General features: G+C 44.4%; 1 protein-coding gene across 2 annotated transcripts in view; it reads right to left on the reverse strand.

Annotated features, from left to right (window-relative positions):
* Window positions 1-25,894, reverse strand: part of PRKCQ (protein kinase C theta) — a 99,013-nt gene that overhangs the window by 20,110 nt on the left and 53,009 nt on the right. For both annotated transcript variants that reach the window (XM_032773572.2, XM_032773573.2), the window contains 6 exons: window positions 24,580-24,689; window positions 23,964-24,087; window positions 19,065-19,225; window positions 15,691-15,864; window positions 5,787-5,878; window positions 2,797-2,859 (listed from right to left, as the gene is read on the reverse strand). In XM_032773572.2, coding sequence (XP_032629463.1) covers window positions 2,797-2,859; window positions 5,787-5,878; window positions 15,691-15,864; window positions 19,065-19,225; window positions 23,964-24,087; window positions 24,580-24,689 — 724 coding nt within the window. The remainder of the gene's footprint in view (window positions 1-2,796; window positions 2,860-5,786; window positions 5,879-15,690; window positions 15,865-19,064; window positions 19,226-23,963; window positions 24,088-24,579; window positions 24,690-25,894) is intronic.

Genomic DNA, 25,894 nt, shown 5'->3' on the forward strand with positions numbered 1-25,894 from the left:
CTGCAATAAAACCAGCTCCACAAGGCGAGTAGCTCCCAGCGCTGGAGCGCTATCTACACTGCCACTTTACAGCGCTGAAACTTGCATCGCTCAGGGAGGTATTTTTTCACACTCCTGAGCAAAGAAAGTTTCAGTGCTTTAAGTGTAAACAAGGCCTGAGTTATGTAAAGGGACTTTTAAAAGGGTGTAAATATAAAGTCACTGTAAAGTGACCTTAATGTAAATGAGAATCAGACCCATTAAATCATTAAAACAGGCTGGGCCTGAGGCACTTTGCACTGCTCTCGGAATGTGAAGTGGCATTTAAAGGAGTGTAATTTACATTTACATTCACTTTAAGGCCCTCTTACACTGCTGGAGTGGTGTACAGTAGCCTTTGTGTAGTTGAGAATTAGCCCTATAGTTTGTGCAATAGACCCACAGTTTGTCCATCGTAAATCCAGTTTTGTGTCCTTGGTGTTTGCACCCCAATATTTCCTTATAATGTGTCAGATCTTGGAAATTAAGAGGGGTCCAGACATTCTTAATAATAATGACATAAATTCAGATGAAAAAATGAATAAATAACGTATTCATTAAACTACTTTTGAAAAATAATTCAGAAAACACCCAACAACACCCTCAAGATTCATACATATGTCCTGAGTAGAACTGATGGAAAACAAGAATTCCGTTTTGCAAAACATTTTGAGGTTCCAGTGTGGAACAGGCTCATGATGTCTGGCAGGGTTTTTTGTGTGAAAACAAAATGAAACAGAAAGATCTCAGTTGACTGCCAATTAGCTAGCGAATACCCTGGTGATAAAGGCACTCACTAGGGTTGTCAGAGACCCAAGTTCAAGTCATTAGTCCCTGTCAGGAGGAGCAGAGGTTTCAAACTAGGTCTCCCACATCCCAGTTGGGTGTCCTGGCTACTGCTCATTCTCATTTTGACCAGCAATTTCATCCTGGACCTCAGAAACCTGCCTGATTAATGTTTTGTCAACATTTCGGTCTTAACAAATTGGCATTTTCCAACAACAATAACAAAAAGTTTTGTTGAAAAGTCTCCAGTCAGCTCTAATCACAGCAAGCTGTGCTGTTTACATGCTGAAATATTGTTGGCAGTGCTTCCTCTAGTGACATCTAAGGGTATTTCCACACTACTCACCGGATTGGCGGGCAGCGAGTGATCCAGCGGGGGTTGATTTATCGCGTCTAGTCTAGACACGATAAATAGACTCCCAAGCGCTCTCCCATCGACTCCTGTACTCCAGTGGCACGAGAGGCACAGGCAGAGTTGACCAGGGAGCGGCAGCAGTTGACTCACCGCGGTGAAAACACCACGGTGAGTCAATCTAAGTACGTCGACTTCAGCTACGTTATTCACGTAGCTGAAGTTGCATAACTTAGATCGATCTCCCCCAGTGTAAACCAGGGCTTAGACTATCATGTTAGTACCATTGTGGAGGCAACACTTATACAGAAAATGTAACGTCATCAGCTAAAGTGGTAGGGCTTCAAAGTCTCTACATTAGCTAACGGCAGGCAGCTGAACGTCCCCTTTCCCAGAAGCCAATTCCCGATATCAAGAGCTAGTTAAAAGTTAGAAAATTTTCAAATTTTCAATATAGTTTTTGTGCAGAAATTTTAAATGTTGTTCTCCGGAATATCTTCCATCTGATTTTTGCTGGTTTTTCAACCAGTTAATAGGGTGATCAATTTTTTTTTTAAAATTGAATTTTGAGGAAAAATTCCTGAACAGTTCTATTCATTTCCTCATTTCTTCTGAATGAGTTTTCAGCACAGAGGAGCAACTCTCATCTTGCTCCAACACATCCCTACATTAAACAAAACTGAGCTCAGTCCATATTTAGCACTGTAGTATCCTTCTGAAAAATTTTCCAATATGCAACACTGTCCATATTATACATGAAGGATGTGAAAACCCTATTGATACAGTAAAAAGAAGGCTGAATGGTAATTTTTCTCTGCAAGGATGTAATTCCATTTAGCTACACTTGGAGTTATGGATGCAAATTAAGGGGAGACTATTCCCTTTAATTTAGAAGGTGTGGCATTGGTGATTAATTAGGGGGCACTTCCATCTGATTCACTACTGAACCAATGGGGTTAGGGAGTCTTGCTTTAGTGGAGCTGCTATCTTTTGAGCTACATCGAGTCATTAAAAATCCCTTGTCATTTTCCCATCAACTAGGATCATTGTTTGGTGACCAGGATAAATTCCCAGTGGGTAAGAACATTTTGTTTATTTAAAATCTCTTTGCAGTTCTATTGGAACAGTTCAGTAGTATTGTAATATTTTCTCCTTTTAATATATAGCTGCTGTCTTCCAATCTAGAAGTGGCTACATTGCAGTGGCAGGGCAAAGTGACCCTTCCATATATAAGGTCTAAGCTTGCATTCCTGGTGTAGTCGAAACTCCTAACAAAGTCAGTGGGAGTTCTGAATGGACATGTACTGGAAGGGCTGGGCCCATGTTTTGCAATCATGTCTTCGGGATCTTTCAGTGCAAGGCACTTTGTAAATGTCAATAAAATCTCAAACTGGCTTTGGAATACACAATGGGCATTGACTTCAATGGATGTAGGATGGGATCCCCAAAGGGGTACATAAGATTGACTCTTTTCCAAGCTCTCTCTCCCAAAATAAAATAGGTGAATGGGATGAAAAACAAAGTGTGTTGTAAATTCAATATTAGTAAGAAGAACAAAGTACAAACTAGCAGGTAAAATCAATATGTTGAAGAAAAAAACCTAACTGTGCCGTATATTAGATTCCAAAGTGTAAAACTACCTGTATATTATTCCCTTAGAATGAAGAAATTGCAGACCACAAATGATTTCAGCAGCATAGAACCTGGAAAAAAAAAGATCGTGCATCAGAACTGATGTCTCCCCACAATAACTCTCCATTTGGGGCCAGATCCGCAGCTGGTGTAAATTGGCATCACTCCACTGCAGTCAAAGGACTACAAGCAATGTCTTCAAAAGCAGCCAAGTGATTTTAGGACCCAACTCCCTTTTTCAAACATGACTTCGGCACTTAAGAGCCTAAGTTCCACTGACTTTTGATTTTGGCTTCTGAGGGACAGATTATTTAGGCACCTAAAGATGCTGATAGCTTCCGAGTGGGATATTCTAAAGGGTTTGGTTCTAATTGCCATTTAAATCACTTGGGAAATCAATGAGAACTGGCCCCTTACCTGCTTAAGCACTTTTCAAAATCCTCTTAGGTGCCTAGTGTGCATCTTTAGGCAGCTTTGAAAATCTGCCTAAATCACTTTTGAAAATGGGACTTAGGCTCCTAAACCACTTAGGTGCTTTTGGAAATTTTACCCCATGTCAGTTTACACCAGCTGCAGATCTGGCTACTTGTGTCCTTTGTAGAGTCATTTTTTACCAAGGTCCTTTAGAGACCCTTGTTCACAGCACATTTCTGCATTGGGGTGAAACTTCACCCCAACACACAGGCCCAGTGTAGGACCAATACGCCACTTAAGTTTCACTTCAGCCCTCAAAATAGGACCCCTCTGCCCAGAGGTGAATGTAATCCTAGGGCCACATTTCCACTGGATTCGACTGCATACTCTCATCGGACCTTGAATGTCCTAGGCTGGGGGCACAGTCCTCAACATTCAGGGTTTTTTTCAAAGAAAACCCAACAAATCAAACTTTTATTTAAATTAGGCTCTGCTATTTAAATAGAAATTAATTTCTAAGGTGATTCAATATTGACTTTTACAATATCGTTTGCTGGTATAAGGACTTAGAAAAAACTTTTATCTATTTCAATTCCTCTATTTCAATTGTGCCTAAATACATTTTTAATTCTCCCTTGGCGTATTTACTTTTTATATACATTTACCTTTTTGCCATTCGATTTGACAGGATTCATGTCCCCATCCCACTTTTTTGCTGCTCGGTGCCAAAAACAAGAGACTCTCTTTTCTTTCATAATACACTATTTTTGTCCAAAGTAGGTAGTCTCATAAGCTCTGCATAACGGGGCATGTGGCTTACACAGTCATCCTAAAGCCAAAGAGCTTCAACTTCTGGGAATGGCTGAAGATTATGGGATTCTTTTGTAGTCCTTTTGCTCAATGGTTTTTTCGAAGGGTACATCTACACTGGAACTAGAAGTGTACCTCCCAGCTCAGGTAGATGGACACATACTAAATTTGATTGAGCAAGAGCCTAAAAGCAGCAGAGTAGCTGCAGCAGTTTGGGAGATGGGAGAGTCTAGCTGCCCAGAGTACAGCCCCACCCATCCCCATCACCATCCTGTTTTTAGGCTAGGGCATGTATGTCTACCTGAGCTGGAAATTACACCCCCAACTATAGTGTAGACATATCCTAAGAGTATGGAGAGAGTCTTCTCCTGCCTGCAAAGACTTTCAGCAATCAAAGTGGGAAATCCTGGCTGCTTTATTTCCCCTGCAGTGGGAGTTTGTTCATTTACATCAGGGCTGAACATGGCTCAGTGTGAGCTGCCCACACACTTACAAGGCCAGAAGATGTCCCCAGACATTTGACACTGAGAATCAGAGGCCTGATTAGCCTTACGTTTACTCCAGTTTTACACTGCTGTAACTCCACTAACTTCAGGGGTTTTACTCCTGATTTCCATCAGTGGCAGTGAGATCAGAATCAGGTTCCATATCTGAAATTCAAAGTGCGGCACAATCTGGGGTGGGGTAGGGGGGAGAGCAGGGGAGGAGGCAGGGGAGTTTTAAGCCACCTTTATGCTCTCAAAATTGTGGCCTAACCAGGGCCTACCCAGCTTCCAGTGCAATTTAGGGCAGCCCAGGGGCTGCTCTAATTTTCAACAGCCACCTATGGGCTCCTGCATGGCCCAGAGTGTTCCAGCAATGGCACTGTCCTCTCCCAATTCTCGTCCTGCCCCAAGATGTGTCTTGCCAGGAACAGGGAAGGAAGGTGGCTTGGGGCTGCTTATGCCACCCCTGCGGAGTCAAGGGAACCCCTCCTTTCTGGGTAAATCCTCAGCAGCTGTTCTGTGCCCTTTTGTGGCTGGAGCCAAATAGAGGGGCCAAACCAAGGGACAGAATCAGGGCCCTGGTGTGTTGTCAAAAGCTCTACTATTGCCTTACAGTCTTCTTCTCTGTAGATTACCTGGAGATGTGGATCAATGTAACCCCACCATCTTAGTTCTTTAGTGAATGATTCACACTTTGTATGAAAAGGTCCAGGTACCTACTTCAGCAGCCAGACTGGGCCTGCTGATCCATGACTGGAAAAATCAGCTGAATGAAAGGCTATGCTTGACTGGAAGATCTTGAAATGGAACGTACACTTTGTGCTTTTGTTATGGTTGTACCTAGACCCCTCAACTGAGATTGGGGCTGCAAGGTGCTAGGTGCTGTACATACACAGTATAAGAGAAAGTCTCTGCCCTGAAAAGTTTACAAGTTACACAGACAAGACAGAGAAATGGTGGGAGGGGAAACAGAGGCACAGGGAGAGGAAGTGCCCAAAGTATATGGCTGAGGCCAGATGACAATAATCATACCAAGCCCTAATATAGTAATTTTCACCTGTAGGTCCAGAAGCTTTACAAAGGAGGTTCAGTATCATTACTCCTATTTTACAGATAAGGAAACAGAGGCACAGAGAAGAGAACTGGCTTGCCCAAGCTAACACAGCAGGCCATTGGCAGAGCCAGAAACAAAACCTAAGTCTCCCTGAGCTTTATCCATTAGGTCACGCTGCCTCCCTATTACACTAAGTATGTGATCTATAAAGTAAAAGGCAATTAAACCATCTTACATTGCTCTGGCGGTGTCAAACTTGTGACAGCTTTGGATATGAAACATTAGGTCTCCTCCATTTAGATATTCCATTACAAAAAAGAGGTTTTCCTAGAAAAACAATAAAAGACTAGAATTAGATACTAAAAGGAAAAATACCATGAAGAAGGAGTGGGAGGAGAAAGGGAAAGGAAAGAAGGGTACAATATGAAGTTGGATTTTTGAAGCAAGCAACTTCTTTCACTGGTATTTCCTTTCCACTTTTTTTCTGTTGACCTCCTACCTAGCTCCCACTGCCCAGATTTGCATAATCACTGTTAAAAAACATAATAATAAACAATCCCAAACTCACACATAGCATTTTTCATCAGCAGATTTCAAAGTGCATTGTAAAGGAGATCAGTTTCATTATCCCTCTTTCAGATATGGGGAAACTGAGGCAAGGAGCAGTGAAGTGACTTGCCCAAGGCCAGCCAGCAGAGTGACAGAGCTGCGAATAGAGCCCAAGGCTTTTGAGTCTCAGTCCAGTGCATTGATCACTAGGCCACACTGCCTGCCATGGGCCCCAGTCGGAGAGACATCTGCCCATGTGAGCAACTTTATGTATGGGAATGGTCCAACAGAGAGCTTGATCCTGCAATGTACTGAGCACATTGGCCCTGGTCCAGCAAAGCACTTATGCACGTGCTTAATGTTAAGCAAGTGAATAGTTCTGTTGATGGGGCAGTACATAAACAATTATTGCGAAGATTTAAGTGAATGATAAGTCTTGTAGTATGCCCAAAATGTGCCAACAGTTCACAGAAGCTTTAGAAAGCCACAGTTCCTGCTTCCAAACCGGATACAGACAAGTGTCCTAATACTGCAACTGGAAGATCCTGAGGCTAGTATGGTGTCCCATTATATAAATGGGGTCCTGCACGGATGCAAGGGTCTGTCTGCAGGGAATCAATAACAGGACTGGATTCCTAAGCTTCAATTTCAGTTCTTTGCGTATGGCCATTGCATATGGTTTTGATAGTGCAACTACATTAGGGACAGCCCTGTCACTTGAGCCTGCACAAATCTGAGTGTATGCCCTGGTCTAGTGGTGTCAGAACGCCACAGAGTCTTATGCTAGGCTAGGTTCTTGCCCTTGCCCTGGCTCTGACACAGACTTCGTCTGGAGTCTTAGAAAAATCCTTTGACCTCAATGTCTGATTATACCAGGCTCTGAGGGACAGCCAGTGACGTCAGCTCCCACTGTGGTCCTCAAGAAGTTAGGGTGCCGAGTACCTTTCAGGAGGTGAGCAGAACTGTAACCTGTGCATATGCAGAACTTGGATATTAATTACTGACCCAAAATCCTGTTGTAAACATTAATAAAACAATAACTTCGATTATGAATTTAGGCAAAGTCTTAAACGAGTGTTGGTGCATAAACTGCATCATGCCAGGAAGCACTGTGCCTCAGATATACCCTGGGAGTTACAATTTCTCCCTTGCTTCTTTCTTGATCCTGAAGGGTAGTGATTTGCTGCTGGCCGTACCAGCAGTAAATTATTCTTCCAATCCTGCCAGCTCAGCTTCTCTGGCCAGCCAGTTTCCCTCCTCTCCCTGTTGCCATGCTCCAGGGCGGGAGTCAGCTGGCAAATAGCACTGCTTACTCCCATGTTCCTGGACCTGGATAGGATCGTAAGGGGGATTCCTCCTCCCATTCTTGGGCATATATTCTGGGTCAGAGTATAGCCCGATGTTTGCAGTGTCCCGTGAACAAGAAAAACGCTACATACAGCTAGACATTCCTCATCTGTTGGAGTCAATCTTACAATGGCCTTTCCCATTCTAAGTACAGAGACGACTATAAATACCACAATGCTGTAATAAGCACCCATTTTTAATGGTGCCTACTGAGTGTGCTATGTGTTATTATCATGGCACAGGGAATTGTATTGCTCCGTGCTGTGCAATACACAACATTGACGACATGCTCTGCCTTGAGGAACTGGTAATTGAAAAAAACAAACCCACATAAGACAGTGTGCAATGGGAAACCATCTGAAAATGATGTCACCCTTCCTGGGTGCTGAGCACTCTGGTAAGGGGGTTGACTGATTCCAGTGGGAGATGCATTACATGATCAAACTCTTAGTGCTTTGAGAAACAGAATGTACATTCTACCAAAGTGTGTTGTATTACTTGCCTCATTGTCTACGTTCTCAGGGTGTGGCATGCATGGAGTTAAATCAAGATGCTCCCGCTTTACATGCAATGACTGTGAAAATGAACAGTTGTTGGCAGTAGTGATTTTGCCTTTATAAACAGGAAGTATGAAACAGGGCAGCATTTAAATGAATCTTGTAAAGGTATGGTCTAACTAATCTGTGACCAGCTGGAAACACTCCACAGCACTTTCCCTGGGGTATGTTTATTTTTTAAGCATTACATACATACAAATATATGTCAGACTAGTTACTGAAGAGGAAAAAATATCTTCCCATGGCTTTAACGGTCACAAATATTTGACCCATTCATGTGGTAGGCATGCATGATACGTACACCTGCTGTTGGTTTCCTTTATCCTAGCAAATGTGTGCCATTCTAGGGCCAAATTTCCAGATAGTGTAAATTCACATAACTTCACTGAGGTCCACGAAAATAGGCCGATTTACACCAGTGAAGGATCTGGCCCTCCAAGCCTACCTATATCAGTATGTATACCTGCCTTGGGTCTGACCCTGTCCATCCTTAGATGCATTGACTTCAGTGGAACTACTTAGGTGCTGAATGGCTTGTGCAGGATCCTACCTCTGTCAGTTTGTGGTTATAGGAAATACAGAAGATACTACTTGCAATGGAAGCTTTTGAGGACAATCGAAGCCTAGCTGCTAAAGACAAAATGACTGAGCGTTTAATTTTGTTCTTCAGTGCTAAAGAATGTTTCCCCTTGTGTAATATCAGCCTATTCGCTAGAGATGGCAGCATTTCCTACAGCTGCCAGCCAATTCAATTCAGTCCTCATCTCACACAATTAGCTTTTTATTCTGATTCTTGCATTTGCAGCATCTTTTACTGCATGTTAAATAACTTGATTCAGGATGCTCTGCTTTGCAAGTTCATCTGCTTGGTTTAAAGCAGCAAACACATCTGAATACGTATGCAAAGATGCAGGTGTAGATTACGGTATCTCAACATACTAAAGGCCTCCTGGCATAATTCAGCAAAAGGCTAATTCCACCGCTTAAGTCTCACTTAGGACTTCAAAACAAGAGTTTTCTGAGGTGCTTAAGTAGAGTAGCTAACCTACCCCTCCTACAAGGGGATAGAACTGCCCCTGTTGCTGGTTTCAGGGCTGGTTGAAAATTTTCAAAAATTCTTTTCGGATGGAAAACTGGGTTTTTGATTAAGCAAAAATTGCTGTTTGCGCAACAAATTTCCATCTTTTGTCTGAAAACCTAAAAATGCTCTAAATTTCAGCTGAAAACTGAAATTTTTTTGGCCAAAATACTTTGGTTTTAAATCTCTGATAAAAAGTCAACATTTTCTGCAATGGAAAAAAAGTCTGACCAGCTCTTCTTAAAAACCACAACCTATAGACCAAATGTTTATCTGGTATAAATGGAGCTGATTGTCAATAGAGCAATGGATAGTCAATGGAGCTATGCAGATTTACTCCAGCTGAGACTATGGCTCTTTGTCACTTTAATAATCACTGACACCTGCTTTCCCCTTTTCCTTGCCTACCTGCTGTGCAGAGGACAAAACTCAGCCCCCATCATGTACTGATATCGTCTTTGTACTGTAATGTCTTTTCAGTTCAGACTTTATATTTTTGATGTGACAACGATCCACTGTGAACTTGAACGTGGGGGACATTTGTTTTTTTTACAACTTTTTTGAAAGCTAGCCTTTTGAATTGCGCTGGCTTAAATTTGTATGATGCTGATATAGCAGCACAGTGACAGGCACAGAAAACCTAGCCAGGAATTTCCAACTCAAAGAAAAAAATCTAATAATTCAATATTTTTTTTGTCCTGAATCAAGATGAAAAGTAGGATTATTGAAATTTTTCATGCATCAAAATATTCTGAAAAATTTTGATTCAGAAATGGATAAGCATTCCATCATTGTCGATCACAACGAAATTTGTCAGTGTGCCCGTACTGAAATGCTTTATTTTGGTTTGTTGAACTGACCTAAAATGTTTCATTTAGAATAAGTTCAAAATTAAACTCCATTTCCTTATGATGCCACTGTCATAAGTAGATAGGTAAGGTAAGGGTTAATTTTCTTTTTCCTGTAAAGGGGGAACAAAGAGAACCAAACACCTGACCAGAGGACCAATCAGAGAACTGGATTGTTTAAAGTCAGGGGCGGGGAATTTGCATACTCGGGTCTTTGTTGTTTCTCAGCTATGGGTAAACAGTTTCTCTCTAACTCCATCTTATCTCAAATATTCTACTAAAAGTCTGTTGAGTACAAAGGAAACAAAGTAATTCGGTCTATGAGGAGCTTTGTGTTGTATGTACAGATGTGGATTGCTGTTCTTTGTTGTTTCCTCGGCTATGGGTAAACAATTTTTTCTTCTAACTCATCTTATCTCAATCTTCTCCTAAAAGTCTTGTGAGTACAAAAGGAAGCAAAGTAATTCGGCTATGATGAGTTTGTGTGTATTATACATGTAGGGATGATTTGCTGGACTGGTTTTTAATCGGCCTATCTTTTAAATCAGACTGTTTATTCATATTTTCTTATAAGCAAGAGCCTGTATTGAGTTTCTTAAGCAAGATTATTGTTTTGTATTTTCTTTCTTTTTATATAAAAGTTCTTTTGAAACTGGTGGAGTTTCTTTTCCTAGTGAGGCAAAGGATAGAACTTCTGTACCAGGTAGCTGTCTCCCCACGGGAAACAGAGAAGGGAAAGGAAAAGCACAGGCTGTGGGGTTGTCCTATTGTCCTCGGCGGGAATAGCGGAAAGAATCATCTCTGTCTCTTGGGGTTGAGGTTTTTCTTAGTTAACGCTTAGAACCCAGGGAGGGGGATCTCCTTGTGTGTGAGCTGTGATTAGCTGTAATGCCTAGCCTCGGGGAAGAGACTAGCCCATCTTGGTTTTCATTCAAGGAGTGAGTCTAGTCTGGCCCGTTTAAACCCAGGAATGGGGGGAGCTGGCGAGAGGAGAGAGAGAGAGACCCCAGGGGTTGGGTCTTTGGGGGTCATTCCAAGGAAGTTAGGGGAGTCCACAGAGGGGGTTCCCCAAGAACGTATTTGGGGAACCCAGGCTGATAAGAGCCTATTCTTATCTGGTGGCAGCGAGAAAAGATCCAAGCTGGTAGTGAGCTTGGGGGAGTTTCAGGTAAGCCCCCAGATTTTGGACGCTAAAGTCCAGATCTGGGACAGGAGGTTTTACCACAGCCACATTGCCCCATGGGAATTTTAGATTGGGACCCTGAAGGTCCCATTTGGGCCAGGGTTCCTGACTGGACTACAGGTTTCAGAGGGGTAGCTGTATTAGTCTGTATCAGCAAAAACAACGAGGAGTCCTTGTGGCACCTTAGAGACTAAAAAATGTATTTGGGCATAAGCTTTCATGGGCTATAACCTACTTCATCTGATGCATCTGGACTACATTTCCCATAATACACCTGCAATCACATGCAGAGCCGGTGCAACCATTTAGGCGACCATGGTGCTCGGATTTGGGAGGTGGCATTTTCTTCGGCAGCGACTGCAGCGGCCAGATCTTCAGCCATCCCGGTCGCTGCCGGCATTTAGGCAGAGGGAGCTGGGGCAGGGGAGCGCGAGGAGGACCGCATGCATCAAGTAAGTGGGGAGGGCGGCATGCAGGGGAAGTCCCCGCCCCAGCTCACCCTTGCCCCACCTCCTCCCTGAGCACGCCATGGCGGCTTCACTCCTCCCACCTCCCAGGCTTGTGGCACCAATCAGCTTAGGCAACGCAAGCCTGGGAGGCGGGAGAAGTGAAGCAGCGACGGCGTGCTTGGGGTGCTCGTGCGCAGAGCAGGGGTGAGCTGGGGTGAGGGGGTGCCTCAGGGCAGAGTGTGGGGGATGGGGAGCTGCCGCAAGGGTGGCGCCTCAGGGCAGAGGGCGGGAGCTGCCATGGGGGGGGGCTCAGGGGGGGGGCTCAGGAACGGGGAAAGGTGCAAGTTTGAAGTTTTGCCTAGGGCGCGAAACATCCTTACGCCGACCCTGATCACGTGTGTCCTTTGATGCACCACACAGCTTGGTCAGAGAGGGAGTCCATGTTGCCCATAGGAGAGCATGGGGCTTTGAGTACAACTGCCATTAGGCAATGCAGCACAATACAAAAATGAAGTTTAATGTTGAATGGACTTAAAATGTTCAACAAACTGAAATATTCTGATTCAGATGGATGGAAAATTAAAAATAAATAAATCAGCAAAATTGAAATGTTCCCATGGAAAATTCAATTTTCCAGAAACAACATTCTCTACATTCAATGTCATTTTGATAGGGAATTTCTGACCAGCTCTAATCAAGATGTAGGTTTGATATGTTGATAAAAGGATGACGGGAGTGCTTGTATATATTAATGGCCTAATGCTGCATGATACTGAGTGTTCGCCATGACATCCTGAGTGCGCTCCACACCCACTGAAGCTTTTTGAAAACTCTTAGCTCACCACAGAATTGGCTCCTCAGATTTTTTTTTTAAAGGAAGTTACAGGGTCTGATTCTTCTTTACCCTAAGGCCTTTTATACTAGTCTGTCAGTTAACAAGAGTCTGAAGGTGTTAAATCCCATATGTTAACATGACATGTTATGTCAAATTTGGCCCAACCTTTAGGTGTTGTATAAATGAGCTGTTACAAAAGGTAAGGCTAACAGCACAGAAATGTTTCAGTAACATTTGTTTTTAAACTACAATAAATATGGTTTCTATTTTACTATGGCAGGGGCCTTAATGTAAATTAGAATCTGGGGTATGAAGTGAAACAAGCTGTAAACAAAAACGAAACTGACTTTCAAAAATAGAAAGTCTCTTTTTATGGTTCAAGCTCAGTGAAATGCAAAAATCAATTAATAAATTAAAAAAAGCAGTATAAAGAGTGAAGAATTAATTCAGAGATTAACACTGTATCAGTGTCAATAATTTCAGGATTAGTAGCACAGGAATTATAAAACAGTTTTTACAGTGTCCCTTTAAATCACATAAAATAAAAGGTTTTTAACACAGTATATGATTAGCCTGTTGAATTCACTGCTGAGATCACTGTGGCAAAAAAAAATAAAAATAAAAAACATCTGAAAAAAAGTGCATCTTCATTTATTCTAAGGAGGCTAAAAATAACAAGTTGCCTGATTTTCATGAGTGCTGCATCTTCCATGGAAGTCAGTGAGAGCCGTAGGTGTTCAGCATCTTTGAAATTCAGGCCAAAGGACTATCAATTCTCATGCTTCATAGCATACATTGATCATCACTGGCTGGGATCAAGCAGAACCCATCCCCCCGTAATGGATCATACTGTCCAAACTAGATACATTAGGGAGATATTTTATTCCTTTGAAGACATGTGGCAGATATTGATGCTGATGAAGAACACTGGACTGAAAGGACTACTGGTCTGTCTCAGTATGGAGATGCCTATGTGCCTGTTTCTACTATTCTTTGTAGATGCATTCAGTACATAAAGGAACTCAGAAACTTCGCATTGCCAACAAATCAATGTTTCAGAAAGGTTTCTGATGCACACTTTTCTGTTTGAAGCCACTTATCAAAAGCCATTCCAGTGAAGCCTTCAAAAAGAGATTCCAGTAATAACTCTTAGGCATGGCTTCTACACACCAGTGCATCTGCTATGAAATGCTTACTCTGAGGATATTATGATTAAAACATGCCTCCATCGAGTGGTGAGAGAATGTCTGCGGCTTGTTACAGCTCTCTCATTCAGAATGACTTTCATGAGTTGAATGATCACTGCTTGACTCGGAAAGGTCAGAGGAGAAAAACATAAATCAGAAATCAATCAGTCTATGGGCGATTTGGATTAAAAAGACATGTGCCAACTCCTACACCTATAGTATGAAATGAAGAGGCCAAACTGCTTTAAAATGTTGAAAAGTTGACTTGAGTAAGACCGAAGAAGACACTTAATGTACATGAAGAGGGCAATATAGATTCATGCAGTAGAGAAAGGGGGCCTGAAGTGATCACTCATTTGACCCCATTGCATTTTTCAGAACTATTCACTATATAGATCCTTGTTATTCAGGGTGTAAGCCAACCGTTGACTCCAGGAGCTTAGGAGAAGCTTGTCCTGGAGGCAGGTTACCCCATAACTGCCTACTGTAGGGTTTCTTGCACTTCCTCTGAAGCAGCTGGTGTTGGCCACTGTTGGTGACAGGATCTTGGACTACATAAACCAACGCTCTATTCTAGCAACATATACATTGCTATATATCATTCCCACTGGTGTCTCACCCAACCTACCTTTGAATATCAACCACCTCCACTGGGAGTATTTTCCACTTCCCAGTTGTTATTATTGTCAAGAAATCTTTTCCTATTATCTAGTCTCAGTTTTCTTTTCTTAGTTTCTGGGCATTTATCTTTCCCCCACCATCAGCTGAAACTGTACACAATTTCCTTCCTGTAAATTATGGGTATCCCTTTGCTCATCATCCTGAAAGGATTAAAATAGATGTCAGGATTCAGAATTTCATGATCTACTGACACAGGAGTTCACAAACTTTTCCACAGTAAATTTCATCCACTGTCCTTAAACAAGTGTTGTTTGGGAAGCAGCAGAGGTACTATTTATTTCCTATGACACTTGCTGCTCTGTTGCTAACCTAGCACTGAGCAACACCTAGTGTTGCTAAATTAGGGTATATGAATGAGCATGGAAGCCTCCTGAGATGAAGCCAGACCTTCCAGAACTGCCTAAGTGAACAGAGTGGTCATTGGGATATCCCCAGTTAAACTTGTCGTAATGCCAGTTTAAAATGTTACTATATAGAGCAGTGGTTCCCAAAATGCCTTAGGGAGTGCAAAGGAACATCGCGGGGGAGCGAGGCCTGGGTCAGCTCCCATGGAGGGTGGGGAGGGAGCACGACCCAGCCCCACTCGACCCCCAGCTTTGCTGTGGCCCCGCCTCCCAGCTGCTTCTCCGCTCCCGGCTCTAGCCTCAGCCCCCAGCCATGGCTCCGCTCCCAGCCCGGCCTCAGTCCTCAACCCCTGGCTGCAGCTCCATTCCTGTCCCCAGGTTCCCAGGTGTGGCTCCAGCCTCGACTTCCTTATCCCTGTCCATGTGCCCCTCCCAGGAGCCCCAGCCCCAGCTCTGAAGTGGGGGTGTGGACAGGGGTAAGAGGTGTGTGTGACTCTTACAAGTTTGAGGACCACTGATATACAGAGAAGGAAGGAAACTAGTTCTTTTTTATTTGCCTGGTATGGTGCTTGAAAGGCTGGTCAGGGACAGAGAGAAAAACTCTGGAAGCTACTTTTTGCATTAGGGCGCACAAGGCTCATGCACTATTTAAGTCCCACTTAAGCCTTGTTTTGAGAGCTTAAATAGTGATATGTCTTGTGCTGTCCCTCTGCACAGGACTGAATTTCATCCTTAGTACATACTGCAACCTCCCATGCACCACAGTGACTCTCTGCACTGCCAGTCTTAGGTGGGGAAAGAAGCATGAATCTACAGGGGCCAACGTCCAAGCATGTTCCTTGGAACGGATCAGCTGGCCAAGTGTCCTACCCACCCCTACACCCAGCACTCGTCAGACGAAAGCTGGGGATAAGGTCTAAGTTTCTGAGGCACGTGCTGAGACTGAAGATTCCTTCCTCTAGCCCTATTTTGTTTGAGAGAACTTTCCTCAGAGTAAACAGGCTCAGGCTTTTGCCCAGTAACAAGAGTAAAGCAGAGTGTCCCCAGCATGTTCCGGCACAACTGGAAAGCAGGTATTTACCTTAGTTTGGAATGTACAATACACATGGGTTAGAAACGGGTGCTCCCAAGCTAAGGAGAGGACTCTCTTTTCCACCATGGTGCATTCGACGTCATCGTCCATCAAAACCACATCCTTCTTCAGAGCCTTCACAGCGAAAAACTGATCCGTGTTCTTTAACTCAGCGAGGAAGACCTTGAAGGGAAAGGCCAACTCATATAAGACGTGCATTTTCTCAAATCATGTTCAGACCCGTTTAAAGAAGTGGGTTGAGAATAACTGGCTCAACACCAAGGTTGAGCAGACAAGTTAGAGTGCAAGGATGATCTAGTGCAGGGATCGGCAATCTTTCAGAAGTGGTGTGCTGAGTCTTCATTTATTCACTCTAATTCAGGGGTTCTCAAACTGGGGATCGGGACCTCTGAGGGGGTCGTGAGGGTATTACATGGAGGGGTTGCGAGCTATCAGCCTCCACCTCAAACCCCGCTCTGCCTCCAGCATTTATAATAGTGTTAAATATATTAAAAAGTGTTTTTCATTTATAAGGGAGGGGGTTGCACTCAGAGGCTTGCTGTGTGAAAGGGGTCACTAGTACAAAAGTTTGAGAACCACTTCTCTAATTTAAGGTTTCGCATGTCTGTAATACATTTTAACATTTTTAGAAGGTCTCTTTCTATAAGTCTATAATATATAACTAAACTATTGTTGTATGTAAAGTAAATAAGGTTTTTAAAATGTTTAAGAAGCTTCATTTAAAATTAAATTAAAATCCAGATCCCCCCGGACTGGTGGCCAGGACCCGGGCAGTGTGAGTGCCACTGAAAATCAGCTCGTGTGCTGCCTTTGGCAAGTGTGTCATAGGTTGCCTACCCTCGATCTAGTGGCTAAATTGCCCGACTAGGACTCAGGTAGCCTGAATTCAGGTCCCAAATCTGCCCCAAATATATGAGGCTTTGGGAAAGTCACTCAATCTACCTTATGCCTTAGTTTCCATTTGTAAAATATGGATAATGCTTTCCTACCCCATAGGGGTGTTGTGAAGATAAATCCACTAATGCCTATGAGCTACTTGGTTCCTACAGTGATGCGGGGTCATGTAAGTAGATGGAACACTTCAGACATGTGAAAACTTTGATGACTGAAACCAGTTTTATGCACATTTTCATAAATAATGGTTTCCATTTTCTAGCCACTCTGCTAACCACTACAGTACTCGAAAAGACATACAGGGGAGTATTATTTTGTCAACAATATATAAAGGGAACATTTGGGGACAGATCCTCAGCTGGGATAAATCAATGTAGCTCCATTGATTGACTGATTTACAAGAGTGTGGTATGAATAGAGAGGTTGCACTTCTACAGTATTTCTTGTCTGAGGATCTCATCTGAGTTTAGCAAATACTAATGAACAGAGTCACAGAGAAACAGGCAAGCTTTATCATACCTCTTTTACTGATGGGGAAACTGAAGCACTCAGAGGCAAAATGACTGAATGAGCCAGTAGCAGTGTTGGAAGTAGACTGATTTCTAGGCCTACAGGCTAATTACAGTACTAGGCAACCATCTGGCTTAGTGGACAGAGCACAGTACTGGGCCTCAGAGGACCTGGCCTCACTTCTTAACTCTGTCATAAATTTTCCAGATGATCTTGGGCAAGTCACTTCCACTCTGTGTCTCAATTTCCCCATCTCTGATATGGGGATACTGACATCCTTCATAAATTGCTTTGAGATTGATGGATAAAGAACACTATATAAGAGTTAGGTCTTATTATTAACATGCCCCTTGGTTAGCTAGACATTCAAGAACAATCAACGAGGCTTCCTCAGTACTGTTTACTGAACTGTAGCTATGGAAAAGTGCAGGGGATCTGCAACCCCCTTGCAAGTCTTATTTACTCTTCTGGTTACTTGTATGTTTAACTTATCAGTGTGTCGTGTATCGCCTCTCCCATGCCATATGGGGAATAATCAGTAATATTAATGCTGATGCTACAACTTCTCTCTCACAGTGCCCTTTCCACGCTATGGAATATTCTTTAAGAGAGGCGCTCAAGGGATAGTAACCAGAGCGGAACTGTCTGACTGGGAGGCAGGAGAGGGTAGGAGACAGTAGGGTCAATGCAGCGGCAATGGGCTTCTACACAGATGGCCCAGTACCATCGAAACCCATACAGATCTCTGGAGATCGGCAGGGTATGAAGGCTGAAGACCCTGCATCTTCTCCAAAGGAGGACACAGCCCACTCCAACCAATGGAAGAATTTGGAGAGAATTCTGTGAAGGACGCTTGTAGTATTTTCTACTCCCACACGGTTTTCTGTGGAAGAGCCTGATTTGTACTAAGCTTGTTCAGCTATGGAAAGCAAAATGGAAAAAGTAAATCAGATGTTTCATTAACAATTTAAGATGTGACCACTGCAATTGCATCAGTCCATAAAATATGCAAGCATCAGCCATACACCCAGGGGAGGTTCCATCTCTGATGTCTTTGGGCAATATGTTATCTAATACATGCACACTCATTAGTTGATGCTAAATTGCAATGAAGAGTTGCTTCTGAAATGCCTCTCAAAACTGCATCAGTGCCAGAAGAGTTCATCATGGTTAACATTATCATGGAGGATGCTTCCACGAATTAATAATGATCAGCCACACAACGTAAAGGGAGACGAATGAATCCACTGAAGGTAGAAGATTCATGTTTCAGATCCAAGGCACAGATCCCCAGCTGATTTAAACTGGTAGAGCTCCATTGACTCAGTGGAGCTATATGGATTTACATCAGCTGGAGATCTGGCCCCAAACATCTACAGGATGTAGCTGAATCCAGTCTGAGTAAGGGGCAGAGCATAGTTGCACTGCACCAAGAACAGGGGGCTTCATAATCTGGTCCCTGCTTCCTCTTTGCCCTGGAGGGGGAAGTAACCTACTCCAGCCTTTTTTCAGGTGCAGCTTACTTCCTCCTCTGAGCTAGCTCAGCTGTGCTGGCTGATAGCAGAGCCAGGACTCCACCCAGTCCATTCTCTGCCCACTTGCTCCCCACCCACATGCATAAAAGGGGAAGTAGCAGCCTGGCTGTGATGTGGGTAGCCGGTGCAGGGGAGGAACAGGGCCATTAGAGTATATTTACTCTCCTATGCAGAGGTGGGGCTGGGTGTATGATTGAGCCCTGGGAGAATTAGATTTCTATGCAACGCAACAGTTGGGTACCCTTGGTGATGTTTAAATCTAATTTATTATTATGGACGTTTGGGTCAGGGTTTCTTCCGAGGTTTGAAAACAGAGAGTCGTGCCTTCTGCCCCTGGCAATGCAACATCCACTTAGGCATTGAAAAGCTGTTTATATTCTCCAGCAGTGCACTGCCTAGTTTTGCTTAGCCCATCTCCCTTACCTTGCCAAAGCTTCCCTTTCCCAACATTTTGTGTAAGACAAAATCGTCGATTGTTAATTTCAGTTGCTCAGACTTCTGGTCTTTCCCTGATTCTGATTCTATGAGAGACTTGGGGCTTGTCACGTCTTCCACCGGCGTCTCCCAGGAGATTCCCTGTGGCTCTGGAATGAACGCCAAAGCAAAATAAACACCCAGAAACAAAATAAAAAATCCACATCCTAGTTTTCCATATTTCAAAGACACCCTGTTCCAATTAAAATCAATGGCAATCAGGTGTCCACATTCAGTAGGTGCATTTGAAAACCACAAGCATTGTACCTTAATCTCCTTCTAATTACATCAGTTTTTACAGTGGTGTAACTGCACTGACTTAAGTAGAGTGACTTCTGATGTTACGTGAGTGTAAATGAGAAGAGAAAGACACCCTTTAACTGCAATGTCGCTTTCAAAGCCAAAGATGCTGTGCAGCTTTTACTTGACTTTGCTTCTTGCTGGCTGTCACACCATGCCATGACATCTTACCCTCTTGCAAGTCCATTGCCAAGGTTGCTGTGTGAAACAGATGAGACACTGTTTATACTTCATGCTCCTGTCCCAGAAGTTCAGATCAGGTTGACTGCCTTTGCTGTCAGTTCCTGGAGAGGGACTTCCAAGAGTTTCCTGGGTATTCTATTTATTTAGATTTATAAAAACCTGTATAGGAATCTATTCCTTTCTGAACCTATCCCATAAACTCAAACACGCAATACCATATAGAGGATTGCTCAGCCCACCTTGACAGATAAAATAAATATCCACTGGGGAAGAGATGGTGCCTTAGGTAATCTGGTCCCAAACTCCAGCTAGAAACTAACTGCAAATGTAATCCTCTGATCAGCGTATGTCAGACAGCCTCCTCTGGGGCCAATTCACAGAGGATGCAAGTCTGGCTCTTTAGAGTCAGAGAATCACAGATATGTTGGGCTGGACAAGACCTCAAAAGGTCACCAAGCCCAGCTCCCTGCACAGAGGCAGGACCAAACATACCTAGACCAGTCGTTCTCACGACAAATGATTTGGTGACCTCAGAGCATGGCAACCAACTCTTGCTGGTGGCCACTTTCACTCTAAAATACTGAATTAGCTTTAGGAACAACAAATAAATAGGCACATATACCCATCCAAATCACTGTCATTTATTTATGGCTAGCTAGTAAGTCTGCTGCAAAAAGTGATATTAACAAACATACAAGTATCATTTTTCACAGCAGACTTACTCAGCCCTGGCAAGCCTGGGGACAAATTAAGCCCTGGAGGAGAGGTTGCAGGAGGCAATAGCAGGGGCTGGGGAGGGGAGGGTTGGCTGGGGGAGGTAGCAGGGGGCTGGAGCCTGAAGCCCTGCGGCTAGGGGATGGAACCCAAAGCCACAGAGCTGGAGCCTGGGGTTGGAGCCTGAACTCTCGTGGCCAGAGCCTACTTCCACACCACCCCTGGGCTGAAGCCCAAAGCCTGATCCCCACCACTCCTGAGAAGGTGGGGAACTCACTGGCTGCTCCTCCAGTGTTGTGCCCCAGGCATCTCGGAGTGGGGGCAGGACCCTGCCCTGGCTGGAAGTCCCATCAGGCAACACCAAGGCATCCAGGAGCACCAGGGAAGGGGAGGAGCCGCTGCTCCCCTGGCCCCGCCCCCATCACAGCCCAGGAGGTTGTGGCCACAAGAAAGCCCCTGGTAGCTGCATACGGCCACGGTGGCTGCATTTGAGAAATGCTGTCCTAGACCACCCTGGACAGGTGTCTGTCCAAAATCTTCTTAAAAACCTGCAATGATGGGGATTTCACAACCTCCATTGGTAACCTCCTCTAGCACTTAACTATCCTTAATGTTAGAAAGTTTTTTCTAATATCGAACCTAAATTTTCCTTGTTGCAACCTGAGCCAATTACTTCTTGTCCTACTCTGAGTGGACATGGAGAAGAATTGCTCACTGTTTTCTTCTGTTTACTTATTACTCAAGCTGTAGAGATTCATGCTTCTGGTGTGAGAGGCCTCTGGTGTTGACCAAGATGGTAGTCATAACAAAGTCTCCAGAGCACTGGTATAACATGCTTCTGATTGGCGACTCTGCTTTCATAAGTGGGTTGCAGCATTCTGCGCAAGCTTCGTTTTCCCAGTGGTCTCCATGTGCAGCCCTCATGCAGAGCAATGTGATCGTAAGGTGACAAGACCATGGATAATTGTAGCAACGTTGGAAAGGAAACACCATGCTCTTCTCACCATTCCACCGGAATCCAGGCTGGGAGCCCAATGTTGTGGCCTTTATTGGGTTTAAGCTTTGGTTTAGTTTTGCTTTTGTTCCTAACACATGTATTTTAAAACTTGCAGGAGAGGTGGTTTTTGTCCTACTCATTCTATGAGCTGTATTTTATATGTTGTGCTACAGCCCTCAGACACTATGGACCAAAGGTGGGATTTTCCGACAGGTCGATGTGAGTTAGAAGCGCAGCAAAAGTCATTGGGACTTGTGTGCTTAACTCCCCTTGGGCAAATTCCCAGCTCAAAGGCTAGAAGACAATGTGCAAGGTCACATTGGTCAATTGGGGAGGGGAACAGAATCCTCTTTCCAGGTCACTGGGATCCAGCCCAGATCCACAGGCCTATGCTCTTACCCTATCCTTGTACCCTGCCCTGCCCATCTGAACTTCATCTCCGATAACATAGAACATGCTGTCACGGAACATTGCTTCACAGCAGGAAAGATAAGGAGAGCTTCCTTGTATGGTCTCCAGTTGGCTATTTCCAAATGCAGTTCTTTCACGTCAAGGTGCACATTAGCACTGCAGATTAGCAAGTATGCACCCTGATCTCAATTATCCAGTCACAGTGATACTTGAATTTGGTAGGCATAGCATATATTGTAGTTCTTAAATCTACCGTGCAACTCAATCATTTGATTAATAGAGCCTCAGCTGGCGTTAATCAGTGTCACACCATTCACTTCAATGCAGCTACAGTGATTTACACCACTAGGAATCTGGGCCAATTTGCTCAGGTTTCTTTTGAACTTTAAATCTTCACTGCTAGTACTGAAAGGAATAAAAGCTATTGTGGTTCACAGGGGGAGGTAATTTCCAAATGTGGGACCTGAAAGATTCCACTTAAAACCCACATTTTGATGTTTAGGTCAGGCCTGGGGTGAGTAAGGTGGAGATTTTCCATTGTTTTTCTACAGGAATGTTGGCATGGCTACATGGAGACATCCAGGAAAATTAATCCAAATTAACTAAAGGTGTGAATTTGAACCACACTTTGGAAGCGAATTAAGACACATCAAATTAAGTCACTTTAATTCTGAATAATACTGTCCGTGCAGGGATTTAATGTGGTTTAACTAATTCACTTTAAAAATTAATTTGGATTCACTTTCTTGAGTGTCCTTGTGTAGACAAGCTCTTCAGCACCTAGTTGCCATTTATGTCTTTGAAAGATTTCCCCTCAAATGGTCATTTTTTTGTACACAAGTGCAGATTTTATTAAATGTGTGATTTGGCCATGCTATGAAGGCAGGCCACACTCGCAAAGAAGGTCTCACAGCATCAATGGTCATTACCTGCAGGGATGTTCACAAAGCTAAGTACAAACAAAATTCAAGAGAGGCAAGAGAAGAATAAAGTGAAACAAGCCCTGGAAACACAATTAATTTAGCCAGTTCTTGGAACAAGTACATATGTCAACAGAGTGCAGCTTGCCAGTCATGTGGCAGGGTACACAGGTAAGATAAACACAACAGTGAAACACTTGGAGGAGATTCACCTTTCTGTAATCAGCATAATTAGTTAAGACTATAACAACATGCCTGCAGTACTAAAACAATAAATAAATAAATAGCAATTTAAACTATTATGAAGCTGCCTCCTGTTAAGAACATTGCTCTTTCATTAGCTATAAGCCGCAACACAGAGAAAATAATAAAACCAGGATATGAATTTTCAGTGGGGAGCAGATAGTTCAAACTAAACAGTGGGCGACGTTTCTTCTTTAGGTTCTGATGAACATGGTTGTGGGTGGGGGAAGTGATGGGTATTGGGATACCTGGACCTAAAGGAGGATTTGGGGAAGATTTTGTCAGCAGTGTGTGTGGTGCTTTGTGGTTCATGTCACTGGAGGACAGAAATGGAGGAGTTAGGGCACATGTCTACAGAGAGGTGGAAGGGAATTGCACTGGGACCAGGGGAATTAGTTGCCCCTGTATGGAGTGGCTGGGAATAGTTTGAGGGTAGGTATGACAGAGTGTGGATGAGAGGGATATGCTTTGGTAGAGGCATGACTCTAGCGACAGATGTTGCTTTGTATTGACTAATGAACATATCATCTGGAGTGAGTTATTTTTTGGAAACTCCATTATTTGGAGCGTGCACTGGAATTGTTGCTGACTAGGTCTAAGCCATAAATCATGTCCGTGCTACTATGTCAGAATCGTGACCTCACGTGAGGCTTGGAAAGAACCTCTTGTAAGTGTAAGCCACACCCACTTGGTGCGACTCTCTGTGTTCTTCTGGTGGCAGCGAGGCCTTGGCTCAGAGAAGTGGGTCTTTCAGCTCAAGTAATAGAGGCTCATTTATGGATTTCCCAGGTTTGATCTCTGCTGTCAACAACCCAGCCAGGGACATCAGCATTACAAGTGATGGTCCTTCCATGGAATCTAGCTGGGAAGCCTCTGAGGCTTGGGAAGTGCTTCCTGGTCAGGGGGAGATGAAAGACACCACCAGAGGAGGACAGAGCACAGAGTGGGCATAGCTTATATATGTAATACATAGGATGTCTGTTTCCCTGTACTACGAATGGACTAAGTTCATTATTATCATTGTCGGCGGTTAACAGTTTAAATAATTGGCACTGTGAATACACATAATTGGAGAGGTACCTCTTTTCCCAGTTGCAGGTGCTGGCACAGACTGAAGCAGAGTTACTTCTTTCATAGGAACAGGAAGGCCAATTTCAATAGGTCCTTCTCTGAAGATCTGTTCAGTGTCACGCAAACAGCGAGCCTGGGTCACAAGCAAAAAAGGAGCGATGTTAGGGGCTGAAAATGCCTACGAGCACAGGTATCTTATTAAACCTGGTTAATCCACACAGGTGTAATTATAGAAAGACAAGGGGTTGGCTACTAACTGAAGTCATCGATTGAACGCATTAGGAAGGTCATGATTTTGGAGTCTTTGTTTCTTTAAAGCAACAGACTGTGGAGGAGTTTGGAGTCTCTGTGTTGTTATATATATATTACAGCCATGCTTAGAGGCCCCAACCAAGATCTGGGTCCCATTGTGCTGCATGTTGTTCACACAAAGAGTCGGAGACAGTCCCTGCCCTGAAGAGTTTACAATTCAAATAGACAAGACAGAGTGGAAGGGGAAATGGAGGATGAAATGATTTGCCTCAGCTCACAGAGCGGGTCAGTAGACTAGCACCCAGGTCTCTTGAATGCCACACCAGCACCCTATCCACTAAACCATGCCGTTTCAGCCCACGAGCTGTTGTACCTGCTGGGTGCTCTCTATCATTGCCAGTGCTTCGGCCATTAGTTTCTGGTTAACTCCACAAAGGTTTGCCACTTTTGTCTGGCACTTGTGATGGACGTTCATGCCACACGCTGAAAGGAAGAAGTTTATGAGGTGATCAGAGCCTGGGGAGGTTTGCATTATAAACAGCATTTGTTTGACATGAGGCAGAGCACTTCTATTGGCCTGAGCCAGAAATTCTCCCCTCTGAAGCCCCATGTAGCTCAAGGCCTAAGCACCAGTTAAATCTTATTGGTGCACAGTCACTGTGCTGGCCCAGCCTGAATAAGCCACAGGCTGGAGAGATGCATGAGGGCATTTTCCTCCCTAAGCCTGTGGACAGATGTGGTTCCACTCTTCAACTATATAGATCATGCACAGGGCCGTTGCAAGGATGTTTCATGCCCTAGGTAAAACTTCCACCTTGCGCCCTCCCCCAAGCCCCTGCCCCGAGGTGCCCCCCGCCCTGTGGCAGCTCCCCACCTCCGCCCTGAGGCGCCCCCCCGCGGCAGCTCCCCACCTCCAACCCTCTGCCCTGAGGCACCCCCTCCACAGCTCACCCCTGCCCCGCCTCCTCCCTGAGCACACCGTTGCGGGAGAAGTGAAGCAGCCACGGCGTGCTCGGGGAGGAGGCAGGGCAGGGGTGAGCTGGGGTGGGGAGTTCCCCTGCGCCCTGCCCCCTGCCAACTTGCTGCAGGCGGCCCTCCCTGCGCCCCCTGCCCCAGCTCCCTCTCCCTAAATGCAAGCTGTGACCGGGGCAGCCGAAGATCCAGTTGCTGCGGTCACTGCCGAAGAAAATGCCGCCCCCCAAATCCTAGTGCCCTAGGCAACCGCCTAGGTCACCTAAATGGTTGCACCGGCCCTGATCATGCATCCTTGTGCATCCCCCAAAATGATCCTGCTCTGTGTGTGTGTGTGGGGATCCTCAGGCTCTGCCGTAAGTATGTCCCCTTGCCCCCAAGTATTAAGGAGCTATTTGCATGTGTAACATAAATAGGATTTGGCCTCTAAGCCTGGTCTACACTGGGGGGCGGAGTCAATGTAAGATACGCAACTTCAGCTATGGGAATGGCATAGCTGAAGTCGACGTATCTTATTTTGACTTACCTCCCATCCTCACAGCGCGGGATCGACGGCTGCAGCTCTCCCATCAACTCTGCTACTGCCGTTCGCCCTGGTGGAGTTCCAGAGTCGAAGGGAGCGCGTTCGGGGATCAATAGATTGCATCTAGACGAGACGTGATATATCGATCCCCGATAGATCGATCGCTACCCGCTGATCCGGTGGATAGTCTGGC

Source organism: Chelonoidis abingdonii, chromosome 1, assembly GCF_003597395.2.
Source record: "Chelonoidis abingdonii isolate Lonesome George chromosome 1, CheloAbing_2.0, whole genome shotgun sequence".
NCBI lineage: Eukaryota > Metazoa > Chordata > Testudines > Testudinidae > Chelonoidis > Chelonoidis abingdonii.